Source organism: Lampetra fluviatilis, chromosome 29 (genome assembly GCF_964198595.1).
Source record: "Lampetra fluviatilis chromosome 29, kcLamFluv1.1, whole genome shotgun sequence".
Classification (NCBI taxonomy): domain Eukaryota; kingdom Metazoa; phylum Chordata; class Hyperoartia; order Petromyzontiformes; family Petromyzontidae; genus Lampetra; species Lampetra fluviatilis.
This window is the reverse complement of record NC_136303.1, coordinates 6,383,378-6,406,582: the sequence shown is the minus strand read 5'-3', so window position 1 is coordinate 6,406,582 and position 23,205 is coordinate 6,383,378. Positions and strand designations below refer to the sequence as shown.

Genomic DNA, 23,205 nt, shown 5'->3' with positions numbered 1-23,205 from the left:
TTTTCAAGTCGCTTGTTTGTGTTATTTCTTTCAGCAGGAAGTGCCCAATGAGCTTCTAGACAATTTGATTGGCGTCTTTCAGCTTGTGATTTTCAGAAATTAATCTGAAGTGTTACCAGAGTGCTCGTGTTTCGTATTCATGCATATATTTAAAAGGGTTTGGGTCTCAGTCAAAACACTATAATTAAGTCATTGGTTCTAGAGTGCAGAACATATACAAATAACTTTGTGTATAAACATCAAGGTATTTCTACTCTTAGCAGTGGGAAAGACATTGTATTGTTCAATCGTAGAATGTGCGTGTTGTATATAATGTTAGTGGGAAGCGGTAGTGTAGCGGTTAGTGTGCTACGCTATGAACCCGGCGCCCCGAGTTCGATTCCAGCTTACGACCAATACCAGTGACGATGATCTAAACCAGTCCTCGGCTTCCCCTAGATCGACTCGGCCTCAAATAATTACCTGGTGCTGTGTATAAACATCGCCGCTGGGGAGACAAAGGCGGCCGGGCGTTGTGCTGGCCTTCATAGGTACTCGTTAACAGCACTTGCCCCTACAGTGTTAATGCTATACGGGGGATCTTTGTCTTTGTTTATATAATGTTAAGAGACACCGTGTTTCTTCCCCATTGCAGACCTCTCCCATCCTTCCAATTATATCATTGACACCACCACTTTAACCCTGCTTAAAGTGGTGTTTCGAGCAGCATTGAGGGTTCTGGATTGAACTTCCGTGCCTATAATGCCTTCCCAACCTTGTGCTGTCGTCAGCCAATATTCTCCATTTTCCTCGCCTATACTTGCTGCATTATTTTTTGCAGGCCTTGAGAAACGAAGTGCATTGTGAATTATTATGAACCACGACTGGAATGGTATTGGAACTTTTGCAGTATGCTGAACCCCAGTGTAATTATCGCTGCTCATTCCCAAATAGTGATGGTCCAGCGGAGTTGCAGTCATTCGTTGGATTGCCTATCCCAGTACTTGTGGGACACTTCCATTTTCTCTCACAGGGCATTCAATTAAGTTGCCAAATGTAATTTCCTCCTCCACCGATTGGATCTCATCTCGGATGCCAAGCAGTGTTATGGTGATAGGGTGCCCACCAAGAAAATGTTAGGTAACTGGGTGAGTGGCTAGTGATGTTTATAAGTGGCGCTTCTCTTGTCAGATTTTTTTTACCCAATTCCCCAGGATAATCTTTAAAAGTTACGTAAAACATTGTTTACAATAAATGTCAGATTTTTCACGTAACTTCCAAGTGTCCCCCTAAAATTTGTACAAAAAAAAATCCAGATTCACTCGAGCGAAATGGCAAAAACACATCGTCTTCGCGATTTTTCCTCCTTGTTAGTTAACATCGGCACATTTTCACCAAAAATAGGCCAAAACGTAAATTGCCAACGTGATTATCTTTGTATTTATTTGCAACAAGCAAAGCTATTAATGATTAAACTATCCCAACGATTACATCAATTTGCCAACTCCACAATCATCACCTGTGTGGTGCACATTTTACAACTCTGCCGAGTTTTGACGTGCGAGCACAGTAATTAACAAACTCCGAAAATCCGTCGTAAAGTTTTTGCAAATACAGTCCCTTTGTGATTTTGAGAGCGGTGGGGGGGGCACGTGAAAGAGAAGTGATGAATGTGCAAAGCGCGCACTCCCATTGAGCTTCGGTGGCCTTCAGTGTTCACTTGCCACGTGATCCTTGTTACCATAGGTACATGTACAGACTCCCCCAAGCCATGCCTTGTGTAAAGAGGAAACAGAAAACGCATTTCACACCTCGTGAGTCTCTGAAGTGTTAACTATTCAAACTGACATGCTTCGTGGACTCGGCTGAGTTCCTGGACCTGTGTTCAACGTAAGTTGGATTGGTGATCGCGTTAATGTATTGTAGTTACTTATTGGTTGAGAAATTCATCTTTTCATTGTGCGTGTGTGAGACATAAAGAGAGCCCGATTTGTTTTAAAGGAGCAGTGTATGGTTTTTCAGTGTGATTTAAATGTCTTATGCAGTGCATTGTGTAACAGATTTTCATTGTAAAACGTTTAATTGATTGTGTACATTTAAATTCTGTAATAGCTTGGGTATGATTGTGCAATTTTAATTCGTATTTTAGGCTAGGATGAAGCTCTAGATGTTTACGTGTATACTCACTACACTATATACTGTGTTTTTGAGTATACAGATGAGGATCACTTTATGTCTTATTGGGACACTAAGTGTAAGCTATGAGTGTTTTAAAATGTATAAATCCAGTGCATAGACATCACTGCATTAACATCACCGCATATAAATAGTGTACTTTTGTGTTCTCTGATGTATTTACTCAAATACAAAGTGCAGTACAATGTCGTTTACGAGTTTACTTTAAATCTGTATTTACATCCGAAGGCTAAGTAGGTCACGTAACTGCAAGTGTGTAGTGAATGTGTATGCAGTGTACGTGTGTATGTGTGGGAAACGTGGATCCCCTGTGATGCAGTGGTTCTTAATTTGGAGTGCAAGTAGCCCTGGGTGTGCGAGGTGCCTTTTCTGGTGGTGCGAGACATGCCAGATTTTGTTTAGAAGGTAAAGCATCGAAACACAAATTAAGCACGGGCACGGAAGTACGACTACTTTGTTTCATCAAACACTATGTGTTTATTAACATACATTTTTATGATTGAGAACCAATGGGGTGCAAGGCTGCAGTAAAGGTTAAGAACCACTGCTCTAATGGAACATCTTCGTCGGTTCAGGCTTGCCTGCCTACGATCCACCTTGGGTTTAGCCAGACTGGATTGTGAGCAGCTCTCAAATCCTTGAAGTATCTGGACACAGTGCCATCGGTGAGCTCCTTCAACAGGCAAGGCTGCATTGGCTGGGTCGTGTAGCCCACATGTCCAGGCACTGCGTGGTCAAACAGCTTCTGTTTGGCCTGATAGAGGCGCGGCACAGGCTAGAGAAGAGATGGGCTGAGGTGGTCCAGGAGATGTGGAGCTGAGTGGATTTGCCAAAGACTGAGAGAGGAGCGACGCTCACAACGAGTGGAGCACCGGGCGGCTAAAATGCAGCAAGTTTGCAAAGTCGGGGGCACAGCTGGCGCATCTGCCAGTCTTCTCAATGAATCAACCCATGGCACCTGGATCTGTCCCGTGACCTGCCAGAAAGCCATCGACACTTCAAGTGGCCTCAAAGTGCACCTAGCCTGGCACAGGTGCCGTGGTGATGTTACCACCACTTTTTGGCCGAATGGCGCCTGTTGTATGCGTTTGAGGGGCTTCACGCACAAAAAAACCATCACTATCATGGCCAACTGGGTTCGAACGAGTCATCGAGGTGGAAAGTGAAATCTGAACCGGTTTCGAGTCTCCCCGAGGTCAGCTCACCCTGATAGGACCCTAGCTTTGTGTGTGAATATCAGCACCGTGTCGGTACTAGCCACGCCATTTCCTCACCTTTCAAGGTCGCCTTAATAGGCGCTCGCTAACAGCACTTGCCCCTATTGTCTGTCAGGCTGAACGGTGGAATACAGTAATTGTGTATTTTGCATGTGCGTGTTTTCACTAGGAGCACAGCGACAGTGCGGGTGTGCACCCTCTGTTGCGTTCACGAGTTGAGCTCGAGAACGGGACGTTGAAACCCACTTGAGCATCCCAGACGGCCACACAGGACGATCTTTTCAACTGCCCTGATCCCTGTCCCTTGGAGGGGTATCTCCATGGCAATCCGGAAAGCAGAAAGGGAGTGGCTGGTGCTACAGGAAAGGTAAATATCTGCTTTGGAGAGGTTTTTTTCCTCTCCATTAAACCGTGAAGCATGTACAGAGAGCTCACACACACACACACGGGGAACTTAATGCCCTGCTAACATAGTAGATGCACCCAAGCCGCTTGGATTTCTGAACTTTGCTTCCTCGGCAGGAAGCAATGGCCAGGTGGAATTGTGTAGTGAAGTGACTCTCAACATTTATGGATCGGCGGATCACACTGTCAAACCCCAAATAATAATTTGGTGTTTTATGAAAAATATCTGCATCAGTTCCGCAGACGACTTTCCACAACCTTGCGGACCCACCCCGTGGCCTGTTGACCACAGGTTGCGAACCACTCGTGAAGCGCATGTCGGCATGTGCTGTATTGGTCCCGTGTCTTACATTGTATGTTAAATTTCTTTCGCACCGTACCTAGCCAACCGCGCTAATCGGAGGTGAGGGGGACGGACAACAAACTAAACACAAACAGCAGTTCTGAGGAAATGAGTTTTCAATCTGGATTTGAAGATGCACAGCTCCAGTGGCTTCCGAATATCTGAAGGAAGAGCATTCCAGACGGTCGCAGAAGAGCAGCCGAAAGCGCGTGATGCGGTGACCGCCTTTGTCCGATGGCTAGCCAAAATTACTGCAGATCGCGTGATCCATTGTTGATGGATGATGCTACATTGTTGACAGCTGGATTTAATGTGAAGAGTTACACAATAAAATGATGGCCTACCTTTATATGCACCGGTTATTACTAAATCACATCTCTACAGTGCAGTATATGCTGAAATTAAGTGGAGTTCTTTAGGATGAATCGACATGCACATGGGCATTACAATTATCATTCTTAAGGAGTGTTATTGTGCTACGACAGCGAATCCCATTGATATTTAACAGCGCTGGGTTATAACAATTCGTTGTATGATTTTAAATTGTGATATTATAAAGTAGCAGATTATATAATCCACACCAGCGCCGATAAGCGGAATTATTGGCTAAAAGGTAAAAAAAAAATATTTAGTAAATTCGACCTCGTTTGCATGACTTACACATCATGATGTTTCAAAGGACACCTGATACATTGAAATTAGTGGATCGGTGTGTATGAGGAATGCTCCAGCCAAAGATGCAAAACAAAATAGTTACATACATACAAATTAGCCACTTATCTCATATATGGGGCCATGCACGTGATGATTGTCAACGCTGCGGGTGCACATCTCACGGGAAGCTGACCTGTGTGGGGTGAGCAATTACCCTCAGATTTTAACATTTGCATTAAGTAAATAATGTCATAACCGGCCATGTGGCAGAGCGAACGGCTCGCGATCGGAAAGGCAGCCAGTTCAGCTCCTGGTCGGGGGTTGACTCAGCCCATCAGCCCTCTGGGATTCATAAAACGAGTACCAGTTTATGGGGAAGTGAACAGTGGTTGTGCTATGCATACCTTGGCTTGCCCTGCCATAGGGATGTGACATTTCCCCCCTCCCCCACCCCTCACTGGCTCAGGGCTGTAAACGGATGAACACCATCTCAACGCTCTAATGAGCAGGAAAAAATCACTTTGACATTGTTTTGTTTGTCAAACATTGCTCAAATGCACGGAAGCCGTTTGCGGTGCACAATTACACACTTTCTCGTTCAATTTCAACGAGGTTAATGACATTTGCACGAGTTGCATTATAACACCCGGATAGATGCAGCGCATATTGCATTCGTATGAAAATGAACTTTTTTTTTTATTAAAGAAGGAACAACAACAAAGTGGGTCAGTGGCTCTCTGCCAGTAGAGCAATGCTGTTGCTGCTGGTGGTGTGCCCTGGCTTGTGGCCGGGCCCATATTCCGATGGCAACATTTTTGAAATATTTTTTCAGACGGAAGCATGCGATAGGGAAATGCCTCATTGCGGAGATCTGTTATGTAGGCCGCACACTGCTCTTCGGCTGCAATCTACCAACACCCGATAATTCTCAATCTCCCCATAAATGTACTCAATCAATAAGATCAATGTAACTTTGTGAGTGTTTGGTGGAAAGCAGGTTAAGCAAGATTGAATATACATTGAAAGCAACCCTGTGCGGTGGTTGTAGTGGGAATTATAACCAAATTTTCATCAAGCCATAGTTATCTTCAGAAATATAATGATGATAATAATACAGTGTTATATTTACAGCAGCTATAATCAACAAGACTGTTATCTTTCTTTGTCCCCACGCAAGCTTTCAAAAGTTGAGAGAACAGCTGGGCTACCCCCGCTCAGAATGGGATGCTCCGTTGCCTAGCAACTCCCTCAAGGGACCTCAAGGAAGCTCCGCCCCTCCATTGCCACGGTAACCACGCTCTCCTGCTCATTAGCATACAAGGGGCATGTGAAGGCATAAGTGCCCCGAGTAACGTTTAATTCAATGGACGGAGCATAAACAAATAGCGAAATAAATGTGCACACATTAGTTACGTTCCGTCTGCTTCGCTTGCACCGCAGAATTTGGCTCGCGCTCAATTTGGCTTGTGTTCAGTGAAGTTCTGGTATCAGCGGGGCACACTTGACAGCTTTGAAGTTCAACCTGCCGTAGCACACGCACTGTAATACCGCTTCCTCTGGGTTCACGGTTCATATTTTGTAGGCAAACCAGAGCACCCTGATGACGTGTTGTGACAGAAATTGTGAAGCATTTGTGTAACCCGCTTCATAGGGCCGTCTGCCAGAGTAACTCGATGAATGTGTAATCGTGAAATGATAATAATTCTCTGCAGAAATTAGTTTTATCAGGTGGGTCATTCAATTCTCCCCTGGGCTGTGTTGAGCTATACATAACTTTTTAACGGCCATAATTGGATTGAGATTAAGACGTAAGTGTCACAAGTCAGCTTAGAGCACAGGGTCTCCAAAGAAACTGAAGTAAGCTTCCAAATCTATAAACTCAAAGGTTGGGCATGCTCCTCGGCTTGCCCAATGCATTTAATTACTCGTCAAATGAACACACAGAGGTCACTTGTAAACATATGTTTAGCTTGATATTAGCCACGGTCCACTTAAAAAAGAAATCTTCTAATTGCATCTACAAACCGTTCCTTTGATGTCAAAAGATAATGGCCACATTGCAGAAATTACCCTTTATATTTGTACCACATAGCTACTTGAGACGCACAAAAGAAACATAGGTGAGGAGAAAATGGAGATGGGATACTTGGATATACACGCAAAATATGTAGATATAACGACGACGTATGATGAAGTACAAGAACTGTGTGAACAGAGCAAGGCGTGCAACATTTAGCGATCACTGAGACATTGTTGAACGCTTAATTTCTATTGTTAGGGGAATTGTTTTGTAAGCGGTCTTTGGCATGGTTGACGTGAAGCTAAGAATACAAGAGTACACTTTGGGCAGAGACCGTTCGTGAAACATTTCATCAGCGCGAGCGTCGTGAAAGTGGTCTCATTTGCCAGGCAGTTTTCAGGACGCCCGGGGCATGGACCTCCCGAGGGGTGATCATCGCAGGACCCCTTTGTTTGAGCACCATCCCAGGTCAGTGCGGGACTTCCCGTGGCTTCGCCTGTAGAGAAACGCTGATCCGCAAGGGCTCACTCAGTAGCGGGGCTGTCATCGTGTGCAGGTGCTGCAAATGCACCGAGCCCGCCGGAATGGACTGGCCCAGGTACCAGGCTGCGAATGTAGCCCAGGATACAGGGCTTTTATTCGGAGCTCCAGGAACTGGGCTATGAATATATCCCAGAATACAGGGCTACGTTTGTAGCCCTGGATAAAGGGCTTTTTTTCATAGCCTCCAGATTCAGGTCTACGAAAATGGGGGAAATGTTATGCCCTGAAACCATTGGCCATTCTGTGCCACTGGTCTCGTGGCTAAAGAGATGTCTTCTTTGTAGCCGCTATTTACTCTCACATAATTGCACAGTGTTATTGGTTAGTATAATAGTGAGATGTACATGCAATCTTTTTTTTTATTCTGTAAGCCAGAGATGACATAAGTCGTGATGGCAGGACTGGATTGTTAAAGCCATTGCTTCGAGGCTTTTTTGAATTGTGTAAAATATGATCAAATGTAACTATCAGTGTTGCACAGTGATCATGCAGTGCTGATAGTGTTACCCTCCAGTGAATGGCGTTTAACCTTTCATTCAATGCTGCTTATTAAATTATCACTGTGCATTTAACCAGCGCCGATGTGTTTACATTATCTTTGACATCGAGGCTGCCCCTAGCTAGTGCATTCCGTGTTTCGTCAAATGAAAACTTGAGAATGTATTTAAGCCTCCGCCTGAATGCGGCCGGTGTAGATATAAAGCCTGGAATTGTGTGCAGGTGCGAAACCTGTTGCCCCGTAATGTTTTAATGCGCGGTATTTAAATCGGTGCGTTTCAGGAACGGTGCTTTTAAAGCTGACGTGGAGCAACAACATGACCGTCGGACTCTGCGCCTGCCCAAACTGCCTGCTCGCGTAAACATTACCGCTGCGTTACGAACTCTGGAGCGTTAAGTATCATCACGTTGCTGGGTGCTCGTGTGGCCAGCGAGCTGGCTCAGTGGTAGAGTGAGTGGCTTGGATGGTTGACAGTTCACATCCTGGATGGGGAGGTGGTGGGGATTGACTCAGCCCATAATCCTTCTGGGGTTGATAAAATAGGTACAGTTTTGTGGGGAGGTCAACGGTGGTTGTTCTATGGTGAAACTCACCCCCGCTATCAAGAGGTGGCATTTCACCCATTTGCACGGGGCCGTAAATAGGTGATCGCAGATTTGATCTGAAAATCACTTTGTGTTTTCTTGACCAGTTGTAGCGCTGGGGATTCTGACAAGGCAACACTTTGCCGTGTCGCCTCCCATGTGACGCCTCCACTCAAACGTGCTCAGGCAAATCACCAGAGATAGCACCACCCCTGCATGCAGTGATGCCCCCTTGTGTATACATTTGTCTTTTTTGTCATAATCGAATGCGATGTACATTGTGGCCAGTCGTTTCTCTGAGACGAATAAACGAATAGAGTTTGAAATTTCGATTTAAAGCTTTGGTGACTGCAGGGATTCATCTTCTTGGTTCTTTCGGTAAAGTCACGTAGAATGGAAATAATAAAATTATAAAAATAAAACATAATACAATAATTATCACGACGTTTCGGCCACAACGCAAGCAGCCGTCCTCAGGTGGAGAACAGTCTCATTCAGACTCTGTCTTCTCGACAGACCTGTTCTCCACCTGAGGACGGCTGCTTGCGTTGTGGCCGAAACCTCGTGAGAATTATTTGATTATGTTTTATTTTTATTATTTTATTATTTCCATTCTATGTGACTTTACCGAAAGAACCAAGAAGAAGAGTTTGAGATCTTTGGTGATTCCTGGGACTACCTTGGCCTAACAAGTTAATTGAATAAATTAGTAAAAAAAACATTTACTTGTTTCATAGTGATAAATGCATATACAAGGGGAAGATAACGAAAAATGATTCCCCATATAGCCATACAGACTCTTCTAGCAAGTGCTGTTCACGAGTACCTATGGAGGCTGGGACGGCACGGATGCTGTGGCCAGAACCACGCCTGTCCACCTTTGTCTTCCCAGTGCTGATGTTCACACACCGCACCGAGTACTCACTTAAGGCTGAGCCGATCTAGGGGAAGCCCATCACGGGTTCAGATAATCGCCACTCATGTTTGCCATGGCCGGGAAATTAAATCAGGTCACCGGGTTCGTAGCGCAATGCACTCACCACTACACTACCGCTCCCCACACACAACACCCACACACTCACTTAAAAGCCTAATGGTCGTGCGGTAGGCATCTATCACATCTACAAGAGGAATGCGCCCCTCTGTGGCAATTTAAATACCACATGGAGGCTGCCGATTCATAATGTTGACAACATATACACACACCCTGACCGCACGCTTGTAATCTCGCATAACTCAAGCAGACGTGTCGCAATCACATCTCAGTCGAAGATACCACACACCAGAGGTCGCAACCGGGTACCCGATACCCGTACCCTACCCGATACCCGGCTACCCGTACCCGGCCAGGTACGGGTGTGGGTACCCGTTTGCGACCCTGGTGTGGCCGGGTACGGGTACGGGTAGGCCGTGAGTCACTGGTGAGTAACCATTTGTCACTCATTTCGGGTAGGGCACGGGTACGGGTAGGGAACGGGTATCCGTACCCGGCCGGGTACGGGTACCCATTTGCGACCCTGGTGCGGCCTGGGTACGGGTAAGGAATCAAACCCGTTTGCGACCTCTGCCACACACACACGCTGGACATGTGTACAGAGTGAATACACAATCACCTCCCCCACCCTGTCTCACCCGCATGTTCTAGTCCGCACTTCCACTGCTGCGTACTCTGGACAGCGAGCACCGCTCGTTGTTGCAAAGCTTCGTGGAAGATTTTATCAACGGCTTCCTTACCGACGAGCTTATCCCAGACACTCTCATTGAGGTGGTGGCGGGCGACTTCACGGAGGTAAATCGCTTATTCATCCCGCCTGAATATAACTACGAATGCCTAGCTGTCATACATTATCGATGAAATGTCATAGAGAATATATTTGACCGATTGTTACGTTGGCTCTCACACCAGGAGTGTGAATAATGTAAGGCATCGATCAGCGTGCCTTTGTATAATACTGGTTCCCCAGTGGACACGTGGATGAAAACTGACTGCTCTGGAAGTAATTGTGTGTGGTGCAAGAGGCCTTGGAATGGTCAGCCTATGCTTTACCAAGTTGTAACTTCTAATTGAAAAATAAAAGTTAAATGTTTGAGTGTGCTGATATAACGCAATCATAATGCAGTGTATTGTGGCACAGTACCTTGACTAGGGTAATACCTACAATTGCTATGCATTACTTTTTTTTTAATTGCCGTCTAATTTCCTTCAGTAGCCAAATGGTCATCTTGTCCTTAATATATGCTGTGGCCCATGCTGTGTTGTGGCTGCAGGAGTGTCGAAGGTGATAATCACCCAACCTCATTATAACCGTGTGGCTCAATTGGCCCTAATGATAAGCCACAGTGGAATTGTACCACTTTCTCTCACGTTGCTCTTCAAACTAGCAATGCAGCGCTCTGTAACATTAGGCTTCGTTAAATAGTCCAGCTTTATACATGTCGTCAATTTCTGTTCAATTTCTTCGGGTCTCATTTGATTTTTTTATCAATGTGAATTGAGCTGCATGCATTGCGCAACACACGTGTTGGTTAAATTGATTGATATTAATGAGTGGGAATATTCTCTGGAGCCGAGTATCAGTGGTCTTTCTTTTCCGGTGCCACTGGTAAATGTGAGAATACTGTTACAGTATCTCCATATATTCCACTGAATACAGATGCCAGATATTTTTTCGAGCTTTTTACAACCGATTTTTTTTACTCATTGTAAATTATTATAATAGGAACCATTTTAATGGTAGAATTGAAATTGTTTAAGAGATAGAATGACTAGGTGTATGGTAACTGCACTGTACAGACTTAAATGAACGAATGGATATGGAGTAAATAAATTGAATGCAATACAATAGTTAAAGTTCAATCAATATTTATTTCCATAAAGCACAATTTTCTAAACGATGAATCTGTTTATGAACAAATTATACAATCAAAGTATAACCTAACAAGTATTAAACAATATCCGCATAGCCAGCAAGAATAGGTGACTATCGAGTGCAGTTTAAAACGTTCCGAGGAGAGGCCCTCTTAAATATAACGAGTCAGAGACTTTCATAGAGTATGAACCACAAATGCATAAGGTGGGATCTATGCTTAAGAGCAGAAACAGGTTCGTGTTTAGTGTACTTTGTCAGTAAAAATACCATAGGTGCAACACAATCGTCACAGTTCCAACGACACAAAAGAGGTCAGTCTTGCCTTTATGATCGTACACTAAAAGATTTATGATAATTCAAACATCCTACCGTTCCTGTGCTCTAGCCAAGGTCTCTGGCCGTGTTGAACTGATATTGTTCTACAATGAGCTTGAACCTGAAAAGGAACAATTTTGAAAATCTAAAAAATATTTGCAGATGTTAAGTACAATTGCCACATTCAACGTTTTAGAATTATGTTATTATTGTATGTCAATGGTTCCAATGATGCACTTTCTTTTTTCATTGTGTAGCTACGAGGTAATAATGTAAACAACTTGACTTTCGCTGTAACCTTGTTTTGCTTCGATACCATTCTAAAGTACAGGTAATACGTGTGAATAGTTTTCACCAGTCTTGTATTAATATTTTTTATAAACTAATTTAAATGTCATATTTTTTGTACTGCTCAATATTCGAATATGCAGTCATGTAAAAATCCTTATCCTCATTTATTGTAACGTTCTGACCAGCCCCTACTGGACATGTGAAAATGAGTTTCATAGTTCATCGGATTGCTCCAGTATAAATAAATATTTTGATTCTGTATTCATGTATACTATAATGAGATCTCAACTATGCTCAGTTAATTGACACTGTCACAATCAGAATGCTTATTTATACTGGAGGAAATCCGATGAGTGATAAAGCTCTTTTTCACAGAGGTCCAGTATATATCATACTAGGTACAGGACAATGCAGCGCTTGTGATACTTTCTTTTTTTCCTCTCTCCAAGAATCGGTCCGTGCACAAGGCCGTACGAAAACGCGACCATCTATCAGAGACTAACTCGTATGTTTTGGCTCAAGAGGCTAACTCAGCTCTCACACAAATTAATTCGAATTCTGCTTCTCTGCTTGAGCATCATCGCACACAAATATAACTGCCAACTGCATTCGTGACATTTTTCCACACCACAACAATACAATTCTCAAGATAAATATTGTACTGTATACTCTTTGGTTCTTTCGGTAGTCACGTAGGTATAAAATAAAACATCGTGATTTAATTGATTTTAATCTTGATTTGAAGCTTTCCTGACTGCAGGAATCCATACTCTTTGGTTCTTTCGGTAAAGTCACGTGGGGTATAAAATACTATTAATCACGACGTTTCAGGCGCAACGCAAGCGTCCGTCATCAGGTGGGAAAGCCCGTGATTTATTTAATGTTACTTTATTTTGTTTTATTTTATACTTACGTGACTTTACCGAAAGAACCAAAGAGTATGGATCCCTGCAGTCACAAAAACTTGAAATCTAGATTGTACTGTATGGCAATTTTTTCACAATATATTCATGTTTTTTTAAATGCTTTATAAAGTAGAATGAAATTTGTCCAAAATCACATTCTTAATGTTTTTATTTGAAGGTTTAGAAATGAGTTTACCCAAAGCTGGAAGAAACAAGCAAGTATTCTGCCTGATGATATCACAGCTGAGGTGGCCATCCGACATAAGAGAGAAAGTCAGCTGACCTGGCCCCTTGGCCCTGATAAGTTGTCCATACCAGCCGTGAGAGCAGTGGTAAGTTCATTTTTTTTCTCTACGTACAATGTTTTTGGCAATTAGAGTACAGCACATTGATTTTCTGGAGGAAAATTGTGACTTGTTTAGATCCGATGACTGGAAACATTTACTTAAAACAACGTGGAAGGTGTGACATTATTCGAAAATGCCGATTATTTATGGCTTTCTTTGATCTATGTCTCTACCTAAGCAGAGCAACCCCTGGAAAGAGGCCTACTTATCACAGATCTGCCACGAGATTATCGCCGAAGTGGTTCGAGAAGAGGGAACAAAGGTGGCGAACTTCGTCCTTCAAAAGAGAGGCCCCTGGCAATGGCACACGGATTCCCACCAGCAGGTTAGTAGTTTCACCCACCCTACACGTAGGCATAAATTTCGATTTAAAGCTTTCGTGACTGCAGGGATTCATCTTCTTTGTTCTTTCGGTAAAGTCACGTAGAAGGGAAGTAATAAAATAATAAAAATAAAACATAATAAAATAAAAGCTAGGAGCTTATATATAAGCTGGGTTGGAAGTGGAGGTCGAAGAAGAGCGTCTAGCTTGGCAGTGTCTCATTCTTCACCTGAAGACGGCTGCTTGCGTTGTAGCCGAAACGTCGTGAGAATTATTTTATTTTTATTATTTTATTACTTCCCTTCTACGTGACTTTACCGAAAGAACCAAGAAGATACACGTAGGCATGTTTTATTCATTTCGCACAGTACGTAGCCAACCATCCTAATCGGAGGTGCGGGTAATTTGGTCCTGGGAATAAATAGTGCGTTTACATAAATACATGAAAAGTGGACTCTCAAATTACTCTACCATCGGCATGGCTAATGTCATACACACGTGATGATTACAGTATATATTTAATTTTTAAAGACCCTTTTGAATGTAACTTCCAAGTATTTGCGGTGCATTTAGGGTAACATATACATGAATATAAACACCTGTAGAGATTCTTCTTGCGAGCAGATTTCCCCTTCATTTACTTTCCTGCCTGCTGGTATAGTTCCAAGCAAAATGTGCAAACCAGTGGGTTCCCAACATCGGTTACAGAGCAGATTTCTGCTTTCATTCGTCAATGTCAGTGAATATATACCCTTGGACGTATTTATTCTCGGGATACAGTGCCCCAAGATACTTAATCAATGGACCTCATTACCTGCTATAAAGAACAACCCTGAAGCATTACCGTGTGTAAAGGGGGGCATGTACAAAACATTCTGGGCAGGAGCAAGGCAGGGTCAATGTTGAACTTGACAAAAATGTTTGACACTAAACGGGCAATGAGGAATTACATATGCTTTTGTATATTATGCATTCTTCTCGAACTCTCGCCCCATATGTATATAGCGTTACAGTTTTTTCGTGTATAATTCTACAAATTGTGCACATTTTTGGATTCAGTCCTATTCCATACAATTTGTATCTAAAATGTTGCTTACAAGTTAAAAGGAGACCACAGCAGATCGCCCAGTCTGAGAAGTCACCACATAATAATTGACATCTATTTGTAAGGCGCCTTCAACTAATGTATCAAGGCGCCTTGTAAGATTAAGGAAAGGCCAAGAGAGTAGAGCTAAATAGAATAGACGCGACTTAAAATAGTCCACATTGTAGGTCAAACCATGATGTGGGTCACCCTCATTATCATAGCCGCAAATGACGCTTCTTAAATTTGTACCAATATTTCAGGACTTGATTTTGAGAACTTAGAAGGGGGGCTGCACCTTCAGCAGGCGGAGGGTTCAGCTCCCTTCCACCCCACTCCCTGCGATGCTTTGGGTCTGATATAGACAATAGACCACGCACTTTAGCAACCACGAGGCGCAGCAGTAAGGACGTTCTTTGGGGCCGTCCATAAATGACGTCACGCGATTTTTGACCCCCCCCCCGCCCCCCTTCGTCACACGGCGTCACAAGAAGTCAGACCCCCCCCTCAAATATGACGTCACAAAGCTATGCCACTCCCACCAAAAAAAAACATGCTTCAAATCGCTTTAAACTATTGTCATTGTAGTGCGTATTTAATGTAGTGCTGCACTCTGATGTTGTAGGAGAAAACATTTATTGAAAAGTCTGTTTAATTAAGTAGAACGTGTTGTCTATATTTATTTAAAGTTGCGCATTTTGATGTGACGTCCCATTTCTCAACCCCCCCCCCCCCCCAGGTGCGTGACGTCATGGATGGACAACCCCTTTTTCAGCAAGGAGAGGCCCAATCTCGACCCACGGGGTGTTGATGCCTGCGTCGTTTTTCTTTCTTTCAAGGTGGCGGATGTTGCAGGTGGGAGGCTCCTCGATGGCTTTGTCTTGCAGCAGCTGCTCGTGATCCTGGGCCATGACGGCGGAGCCGTGCTGCGGCGCGAAATGCAAGAAAAGCTTCTGCATGGTATGACGAGATTGGGGGTGACCAAGGTGTAACGGCCCATAACATAGTTAGCGTCTAAATACTTTAAAACAAAACATGATTCAACATTTCACTCTTGGACACAACCAGTATTCCATCTTCTCTTCCGTCAGTCGTCACATGGCAGCCGACGAGACTGAACTTTGTCAAATCTTTCCTTTCTTTGATCATGGAAATCTCTTTCTCAATACCTTTATATTTTTTTTACTTTTAAGTCTTTCCTTTGCATCAGTCCACTTCTTGCATAGTCGGCCTCCTCTTCTTGCTACTTCCACATGGCTGTGCAAGGCCATCGATGTTAAAGTATTTATATATCTTGCACCAAGCACCTGCTGGCCTAGATTTTATACTTGTAATCTTCTTAGCTTTTTTTTATTCTCGATACTCCCTGGATTCCTCTCATCCAGTTTTTTTTTTGGCTACCAGCTTATAAAATTTGAAGCAAGTGATGTTATAATACCCACTATAGTACTTAATGTAGGAGAAAAGTTTGCTTTAGACTAGGCGATGAGTGATCATTCTTTCGCGAAATCCCGATATACACTCAAAATGTTTAAATGCAATAATTGCATTTTTATTATCCAGCAGTAAAAGAATATTCTATAATATTACATTATTTGATTTGTGAAGCTTGAGCTGAAATTTTCATGTAATTGCTTTGCACATTTTTCTCAAACAGGAGCTAAGAGAATTCTGCATTGCAGTTGCACAGGGCATCTTTGGTCTAATCAACCATCGTTAAACAATTGAAAGAGTATATATGTAATGTCTTCTGTATGCTTTTCCGGTAATGCAGGGGTGCTCATGAGCCTTTTGTTACGGAGGTTTCTTGACATCACTCAGCATGAGAATGTAACTTTGAAAAATTACAAGCTAAAACATCTCCACGTGAAGCTGTTTAATGATGTGGTGAGTTAAACATACATTATTTCATACAAACAAGTTAAGTCTCGCACAGGGTAATGACATTTCCTATACTCTTTGGTTCTTTCGGTAAAGTCACGTAGGTATAAAATAAAACATTTGTGTGAGGGGGGGGGGAATTGAGAATATTACAAGATATAAACTAAAGAAAATAGGAAAGACTATGCTTGACCGGTGCATCATATTTCTAAATGCCCAATTCTGTATATCAGATGGTTTGCTAAATGTGGGTGTTTTTAAATGTGTAATTCTACTGCATAAAACTACCGTATACTATTGGTTTTGCCTCGTCGTACTATGTGTGGGTAGTTTACACTGGCCCAGAAACTCCTATTGTTCACAAACTTCACAAGTCAAAAACGAAGCCAACCTACCTCGATTTCACAGAACACTGTCAGTCAATGGAGATGTAGATTCCATTGTTCAATCCACCGCTGGAAGAAGGCCTCCCCATACCATGCTGGTCATGAAGATTGTGTGACCATACTTCACCATACTCGTCAGTAGTAGTTGGTGAAGGGCCGGTTCAGATATTACTGGCCACTGATGTTAGCCATGGTCAGGAATGGAACTCAAGATCGCCGAGTTTGTAGCGCAGTGCGCAAACTGCTGTACCTCAGCGCAACAAAGTGCTGAGGACCAACACGCTCAAGCATATTATATTTACACAGGCTTTCCAGTAAGGTATTGCAGCTGCAACAATGTGGTTGTATAACGAGCATGATAATTTCCATTGTAATAGCTATGCGACCAATGTAGGAGAGCCGACGTTCTTTAAGGTGCCTTAATAATTTTGTATGTTTTGTGTGGGTGTGTGTGGCCAAGGCCTGCGACGTGATTCTTGATGAACTGAGCCACCAAGTGGAAGAGGATATGGAGGAGCTGCATCAGAGAGAGTGCCATGCAGGGAGAGGGTACGCTGGTCTATGAGGAGGTGCACGCTGGGTCAACGTACTTGCACCTGACATTCTGCCTTCTTGGTTTCTGTCCGCCAACACGTGAAACCAATTACTGTATAGCCAATATAATGGTACCCTTTGATATGCTCTTTCGTGAATTATGGGTTCCTTTGTTATAAAATAACCCATATTATTCAGAGTTAATCATCCTCTTGAATCTTAGAAAATTCTGCATTTTTATGAATAAACGAGCTCTAAATGACATTTTGACTATTGTCTCTCCTCCACATTAAAAATAAATTGTTTCCTCTCTTGATTGCGCACAGTAATGTCAGAAACTTTGCAGGTCAAGGATGTGATTTATGTAAGCTGAACATCATTTACCTTTGACCAAATTAGACTGACTGTAACCAATATTATCATAGCTTAGAAACAAAGCAGGCTTGAGCCAATGGATTATTGAATCTGTCTGTGCGGAGCTCTTGAGTATCGTTCCCTTGTGCTGATTGTCTTCCCTGGGTCCTCATTTACTCAACATCCCAATGCAGGATTCTTTGGGTCTTTCGGTATAGTCACGTAGATAGGTTCAAAGAAAATAACAAAAAACTATGACGTTTCGATCGCAAAACAAGCGCTCGTCATCAGGATGTGATCAAAACGTCGTAGATTTAGTTATTTTATTTGAACCTATCTACGTGACTTTACCGAAAGACCCAAAGAATATGAATTCCTGCTGTCACGAAAGCTTTGAGTCAAGATCCCAATGCGGGATTCTACCGAAAAGAGCCTTGAGATTCATTGAAGTTTTCCTGGATATATGAAGAGAATGATTATTTAAACCTGATGGTCATGAAATGTATAAACATTACGTTGTTCCAGGCTTAAACATACCCGCCGTCATGTGAATCATGGCCACTTTTCATAATGGTGCAGTATATATTCTATTTAACGTGAACTGTTAATGTTACATACTGTATACATGATCAAGTGTGAATACAGTAATCTGTATCGTATAATTAAATGGGCAAAAAGTAAAACAGCGACTTGTATTGTATATATATGGCATACATGTTTTATTCAGCAGCATTTGTAATTCTCGAAATTGCCAATTTCATTACTATACTAACAAATATTTGACCCTATTTTCCACATGGTATGACGTTTTTCTCTGTAAATTCAAATAAAATGTTGGAGGTGCATCTTAGCTTTGTGTGTGTGACCAGATTTGTATAACTTCAAAGTCAGAATATTTATTCATATTGGAGGAACCCGATAAGTTACATGGCTCTTTTTTACACATGCCCAGTAGGGGTGGGTCAGAACGTTACAACACCAAACAATACAAAAACACGATAGTAGTGTAAAAAGTACAAGGTAAAAAAAATCACCCAAACACATACAAATTAAACGAAACCATCCCCATCCTGCCAGACAAAGGCCACTGAGTATAGGAAAGATAAAATCCCATAAAAATATATAAAAATAAACTATGTTTTATCTTACCAGGCAAAGGCCACTGAGTTATTATCTTCTTTTTTCAGAAGCGACCTGGCCACAAGTGATAGTTCAACGAAGTGGCTTATCATGTGGAAATTTATTGCAGCAAAATAATCTAAACTTGACACCGGGCTCGAGTTTTGGGTGCGTCCTACTTTCTTTAGCATCTTATAATCTGGAGAATGTGGTAGTTTAGTGTTGCTAGACTCACAAAATACTCGTGTAAATAATTTGATGAGAAATTAATAAATAAGGCACAAACCGATAGGACTGGAATTTTTTAAATTCGCTTTACAACAAAGTTAAGGAATTTAACTGAGATATAATGGATAGTTCAAAGAACATAGCAAGTCTGGTGTAATTTGTAATTGTATTAATGCCAATATTTTGAATTTCTAATCTCCGAGAATTGTAAATATTTAGGGGCATTCAACAATGTTTAGATCTCCACTTGTGCCTCTCGTGTTTATTCTGATGGTTTGCGTATTCAATTTAATCTCATTGAGGCTCGTGTTATTTTCTGTCGAGTAAAATTAAAGTTAAAGGTGTACGTACGGTAGCCCTGAAATGTATTGCCCAAGCCACTGCTGGTGGAACGATCTCCACAAGAGGGAGCCCTAGAGAAATGTAATGTAACTGGAAATGTGGATTTTCTCCCCAACACACCGGTGTGCTGTACTAGTAACGAATTGGCATGTTCTGTTTACGTGACAAACCTAGTTATTGTAGAGTACTGTGCGTTGTCTACTGTACTGGTCATGTGGTTGCTTCAGTGGTTGAGGATACATGGGTCTCCCCCATCCCCCACAACCCTGCCCCTCCACCCTCTACCCCTCCTCTCCATTTCCCATTGGTCTCCCCTCCAGCCACTACCAGGCCTAGTCATAGTCAACCCGCCCCTCTATCTGCATATGAGGAGTGGGGGGGCTATAGCGAAGTCGCCCCTCTATAGCCCTGCCAAGCGTTAGTCACACAATGACAGAATGACAGACCTGGGTGTTTATACATATTTCTATCTATTCAACGTTTTATGTACATGAGATTAATCATGATGGATATTGATGAGGTGTTACATGCTGAAGATCTCTTGGAAGACAACATTTCGGGTGAACTGACGATCATCGTTCAGAAGCAGTCCTTGTTGACGATTTTGGTGTATGCAGACTTTCACGTTGTTGTGACTTCTGGAGCGAGAAAGTGCCACGTAGAACTGTCCGTGTGAGAATGCGGCGGTCTTAAGATTGATTCCGAAATTATTAAAAGTTTGTCCCTATGACTTGTTGATAGTAATTGCATAAGCAGGAATGACCGGGATCTGTCGTCGCTTCAAGACAAAGGTAAGAGTAGTGTCGGTTGGAGCCAGATCGATTCGAGGAATAAAGACCGTGTCGCCTCGGTTGCACTCAGAGATGATTTCAGCTGTGATGAAATTGCGCTGAAGACTTGTGACAATCAATCACGTTCCGTTGTACATTCCCTTCTTCACATTCAGATATCTCAGCAGCCTGATTACAATGCCTTTCTTTAGCAGCAGAACGTGTGGCAGCATACCTGAAGGTGTCTGATCGTTGAGAAACTCAACTGAAAAATGCATAGCATCGCTGGGATCTTGGGAGACTACGGAATCAGCGCTATAATATATATCTGGATCTCCTGGGATGAGTCTTATGATCTGTCGATTAAGCTCGAGTGTTTGCTCGTTTGTTGAAGACACGATCACTCGTTTCGCCAAGTTTTCGACCGACAATTGATGGATCTCAGTTCCGAAGATTTCACCAATAAGATTGGCGTTCGTCATCATTTGTAGAGGAATTTGTATGACTTTGTCGTCGTTGACTCCTGGAATTGGCGCGCCTTTTCCTGTTCCAGCTTGCAGAAGCCAAGTATTGTGGTCTTCTTGTCCTTTGCTACGCATGTTGGTCGTGAGAGTGAGATTCAAGAAATGTCTCCACAGCGGACTCGATTTTATGGACGTCTTGATGATGTCCGTTCTTGTTCCTTGTGGCACGACTGGCAGTTTCACGGAAATCTCCTCCAATGATGAAAGCTTTTCTTCCAAACGGTTTCTCGTTCTGCACGATTTTGCGAAAAAGCTTATCAATGCAACGCAGTCCATGCTTTGGAAGCATCGTGATTTTGTCGATGATGAGTTTGGCTTTGCGAAGGACTTGCGCTTCAGGTGAATGCGGTCGCATTGACGAAACGGAAGTGTCGAATAGTGGATCTGGAAGCTTGAATCCACTGTGAGTTTGAAGACTTGTGCAACCAAGTCCGGCCAATCTGATGACTGTTCTCCTGGATGTGAGTTGGCGACGATTTCAGGCCAATTGGGATTCGCTGTCATGGTAAGAGATCTGGTACACCCCATTTGTGGAAAAATTACAGCATTATTGCAACGCTCGTGCATATTTCGAGGAGATCCTTTTCATAGCTGAATGGCAAGATGACTGCGACGCCGGCTGCAACTTTCGCGTTGTTGGCAAGATTAGCGACGTGATCAGCGAGTCCCTGATATTGCTCCGCACGAAGTCGTTGTTGATTTTGTTTGATGAAGTTGAGATTGTTGGCTTCCACTTGCAGATAGGAATCGACCAGCCATTGCTGCGTCAATTTTCCAGCGCTCATGACTGGGTTGAAGCAGTGGCGAATAGCAGTTTGTGCTGCTTTGTACTGCAGCATGCTGACGTTGGTTCGAACTCTATTTATCTGCACACCTTTGTAGGCTTCGCATTGCCATGTTGGCTGCCATCCTGGTTGACCGTATGGAAACAGCAGCGCATACGTCATCAGATCCATATTGGGACTCAAGATGTTGATGAACAGCTGATTCGGATTTTCTGGATTTCGTGGATAGATGTGAATGTCACGATGAAACGGAGGCTCTCCATCTTAGTTGACAAACACCATTGCAACTTCATTCGATGTTGGAGCATTGTAGCGTCGTTGATCTGATGGACGATCTCGTCGAAACGCCATGTTCACAACAGGAAGTTGGTCGCCTCTGATTTGTGCTTCCGCAATTGACTGTGTTTCGACCTCACGCATCAGCTGATAGCTTTGCGCGATTCTGTTGTGCTGTCTGAAGAAACGATCCAGTTCATTCAGAATCTGACGCTGGCATTGATCGTTAGCTTGTTGTCTTTGTAGAGTGTCTGTGGCTTGCATGCTGTCGATGATGTACAATTGCGCGTACTGTGGCTGTTGATTGTTGAGCGCCTGGAGATGTGATGTCTGGTGGTAAGTTTGTCACTGAACCTTGAACACATACGGTCCACGTCCAGGCAGATCCACGATCTTTTCTCCCATCGATGCAAATGAGAGAGCATTGTTGTAAGATCTGATGTGGTCACGTAAATGTGTACGACTTGGTGAGTTGACATCTGATATGAGTTGACGGAGGAATTCGGGATATTCCAGCTCGACTCCGTTCTCATCTTGTGGCTTCGGCAGCTTGACTTTTCCTTTTCGGCAGCAGCTTGTGAACTTTCCATCTGATGGGACGCTCATCCTTAAAGTTCTTTGAATCACAGAATTGGCAAATGAAACTCAGCGGGCCGCAATCGTGAGCATGAACTCCTTCCTCTACAAAGTGAATCACTTGATCGCGAATCATCTGGCTGTAAAGCTCTTGAGCTACACGGTGCGCTTCGGCGTCAACTGCTCGTCGTGCTTGCGATTCAGGCGTTTCCACTCTCGTGCTGCACGCTTTGACTCGGCATTAGCTTCTCGTCGTGCTTGTCGCTGCTCCAGGGATTCTTGTTCTCGGGCTTTGCGATGGGCTTCGGCGTCAGCTGCTAGTCGTGCGTGGTATTCTTGAGGCGTTTCCCGCTCTCGTGCTGCACGCTGGGACTCGGCATGAGCTTCTCGTCGTGCTTGTCGCTGCTCCAGTGATTCTTGGTTTTGGGCTTTGCGATGGGCTTCGGCGTCAGCTGCTAGTCGTGCATGGTATTTTTGAGGCGTTTCCCGCTCTCGTACTGCACGCTGGGACTCAGCATTAGCTTCTCGTCGTGCGTGTCGCTGCTCCAGTGATTCTTGGTTTTGGGCTTTGCGATGGCCTTCGGCGTCAGCTGCTAGTCGTGCATGGTATTTTTGAGACATTTCCCGTTTTCGTGCTGCACGCTGTGACTCGACACGAGCTTGTCGGATCCTGTCTAGAGTTTCTTGGCTTTGTTTTTGAATCCATCTCTGCTGTCTTTCTCGATTTAGCCGTCGTTTCCTTGTTGCTGGATGTTCGTCTCCGTCCATCGTCTACAAAATATGTTTCATTGTTTGTAAGATAAAATTTTTAAATAACTCACCTTCAACTACTTATTCACTTAATGTCTTGAGACAC

General features: G+C 43.3%; 1 protein-coding gene across 1 annotated transcript; it reads left to right on the top strand.

The window, feature by feature from the left end:
• The first annotated feature begins 1,484 nt into the window (after positions 1 to 1,484).
• LOC144942890 (uncharacterized) lies at positions 1,485 to 22,670 on the top strand. The gene is made up of 14 exons (XM_078869891.1): positions 1,485 to 1,869; positions 3,562 to 3,759; positions 5,972 to 6,082; positions 7,208 to 7,282; positions 8,138 to 8,213; positions 10,086 to 10,229; positions 12,366 to 12,421; positions 13,000 to 13,153; positions 13,350 to 13,493; positions 15,414 to 15,534; positions 16,349 to 16,461; positions 17,302 to 17,390; positions 20,890 to 21,051; positions 22,595 to 22,670. Exons 2-14 carry the CDS (start codon positions 3,713 to 3,715, stop codon positions 22,668 to 22,670), a joined length of 1,368 nt encoding a protein of 455 aa, XP_078726017.1. The 5' UTR covers positions 1,485 to 1,869; positions 3,562 to 3,712.
• The last annotated feature ends 535 nt before the right edge of the window (positions 22,671 to 23,205 follow it).

Coding starts and splice junctions, on each gene's coding strand:
- LOC144942890 (XM_078869891.1), top strand. CDS start 3,713: ATGGCAATCCGGAAAGCAGAAAGGGAGTGGCTGGTGCTACAGGAAAG. Junction 16,462..17,301: donor TGAAGCTGTTTAATGATGTG/GTGAGTTAAACA, acceptor TGTGTGGCCAAG/GCCTGCGACGTGATTCTTGA. Junction 17,391..20,889: donor GAGTGCCATGCAGGGAGAGG/GTACGCTGGTCT, acceptor CACGACTGGCAG/TTTCACGGAAATCTCCTCCA.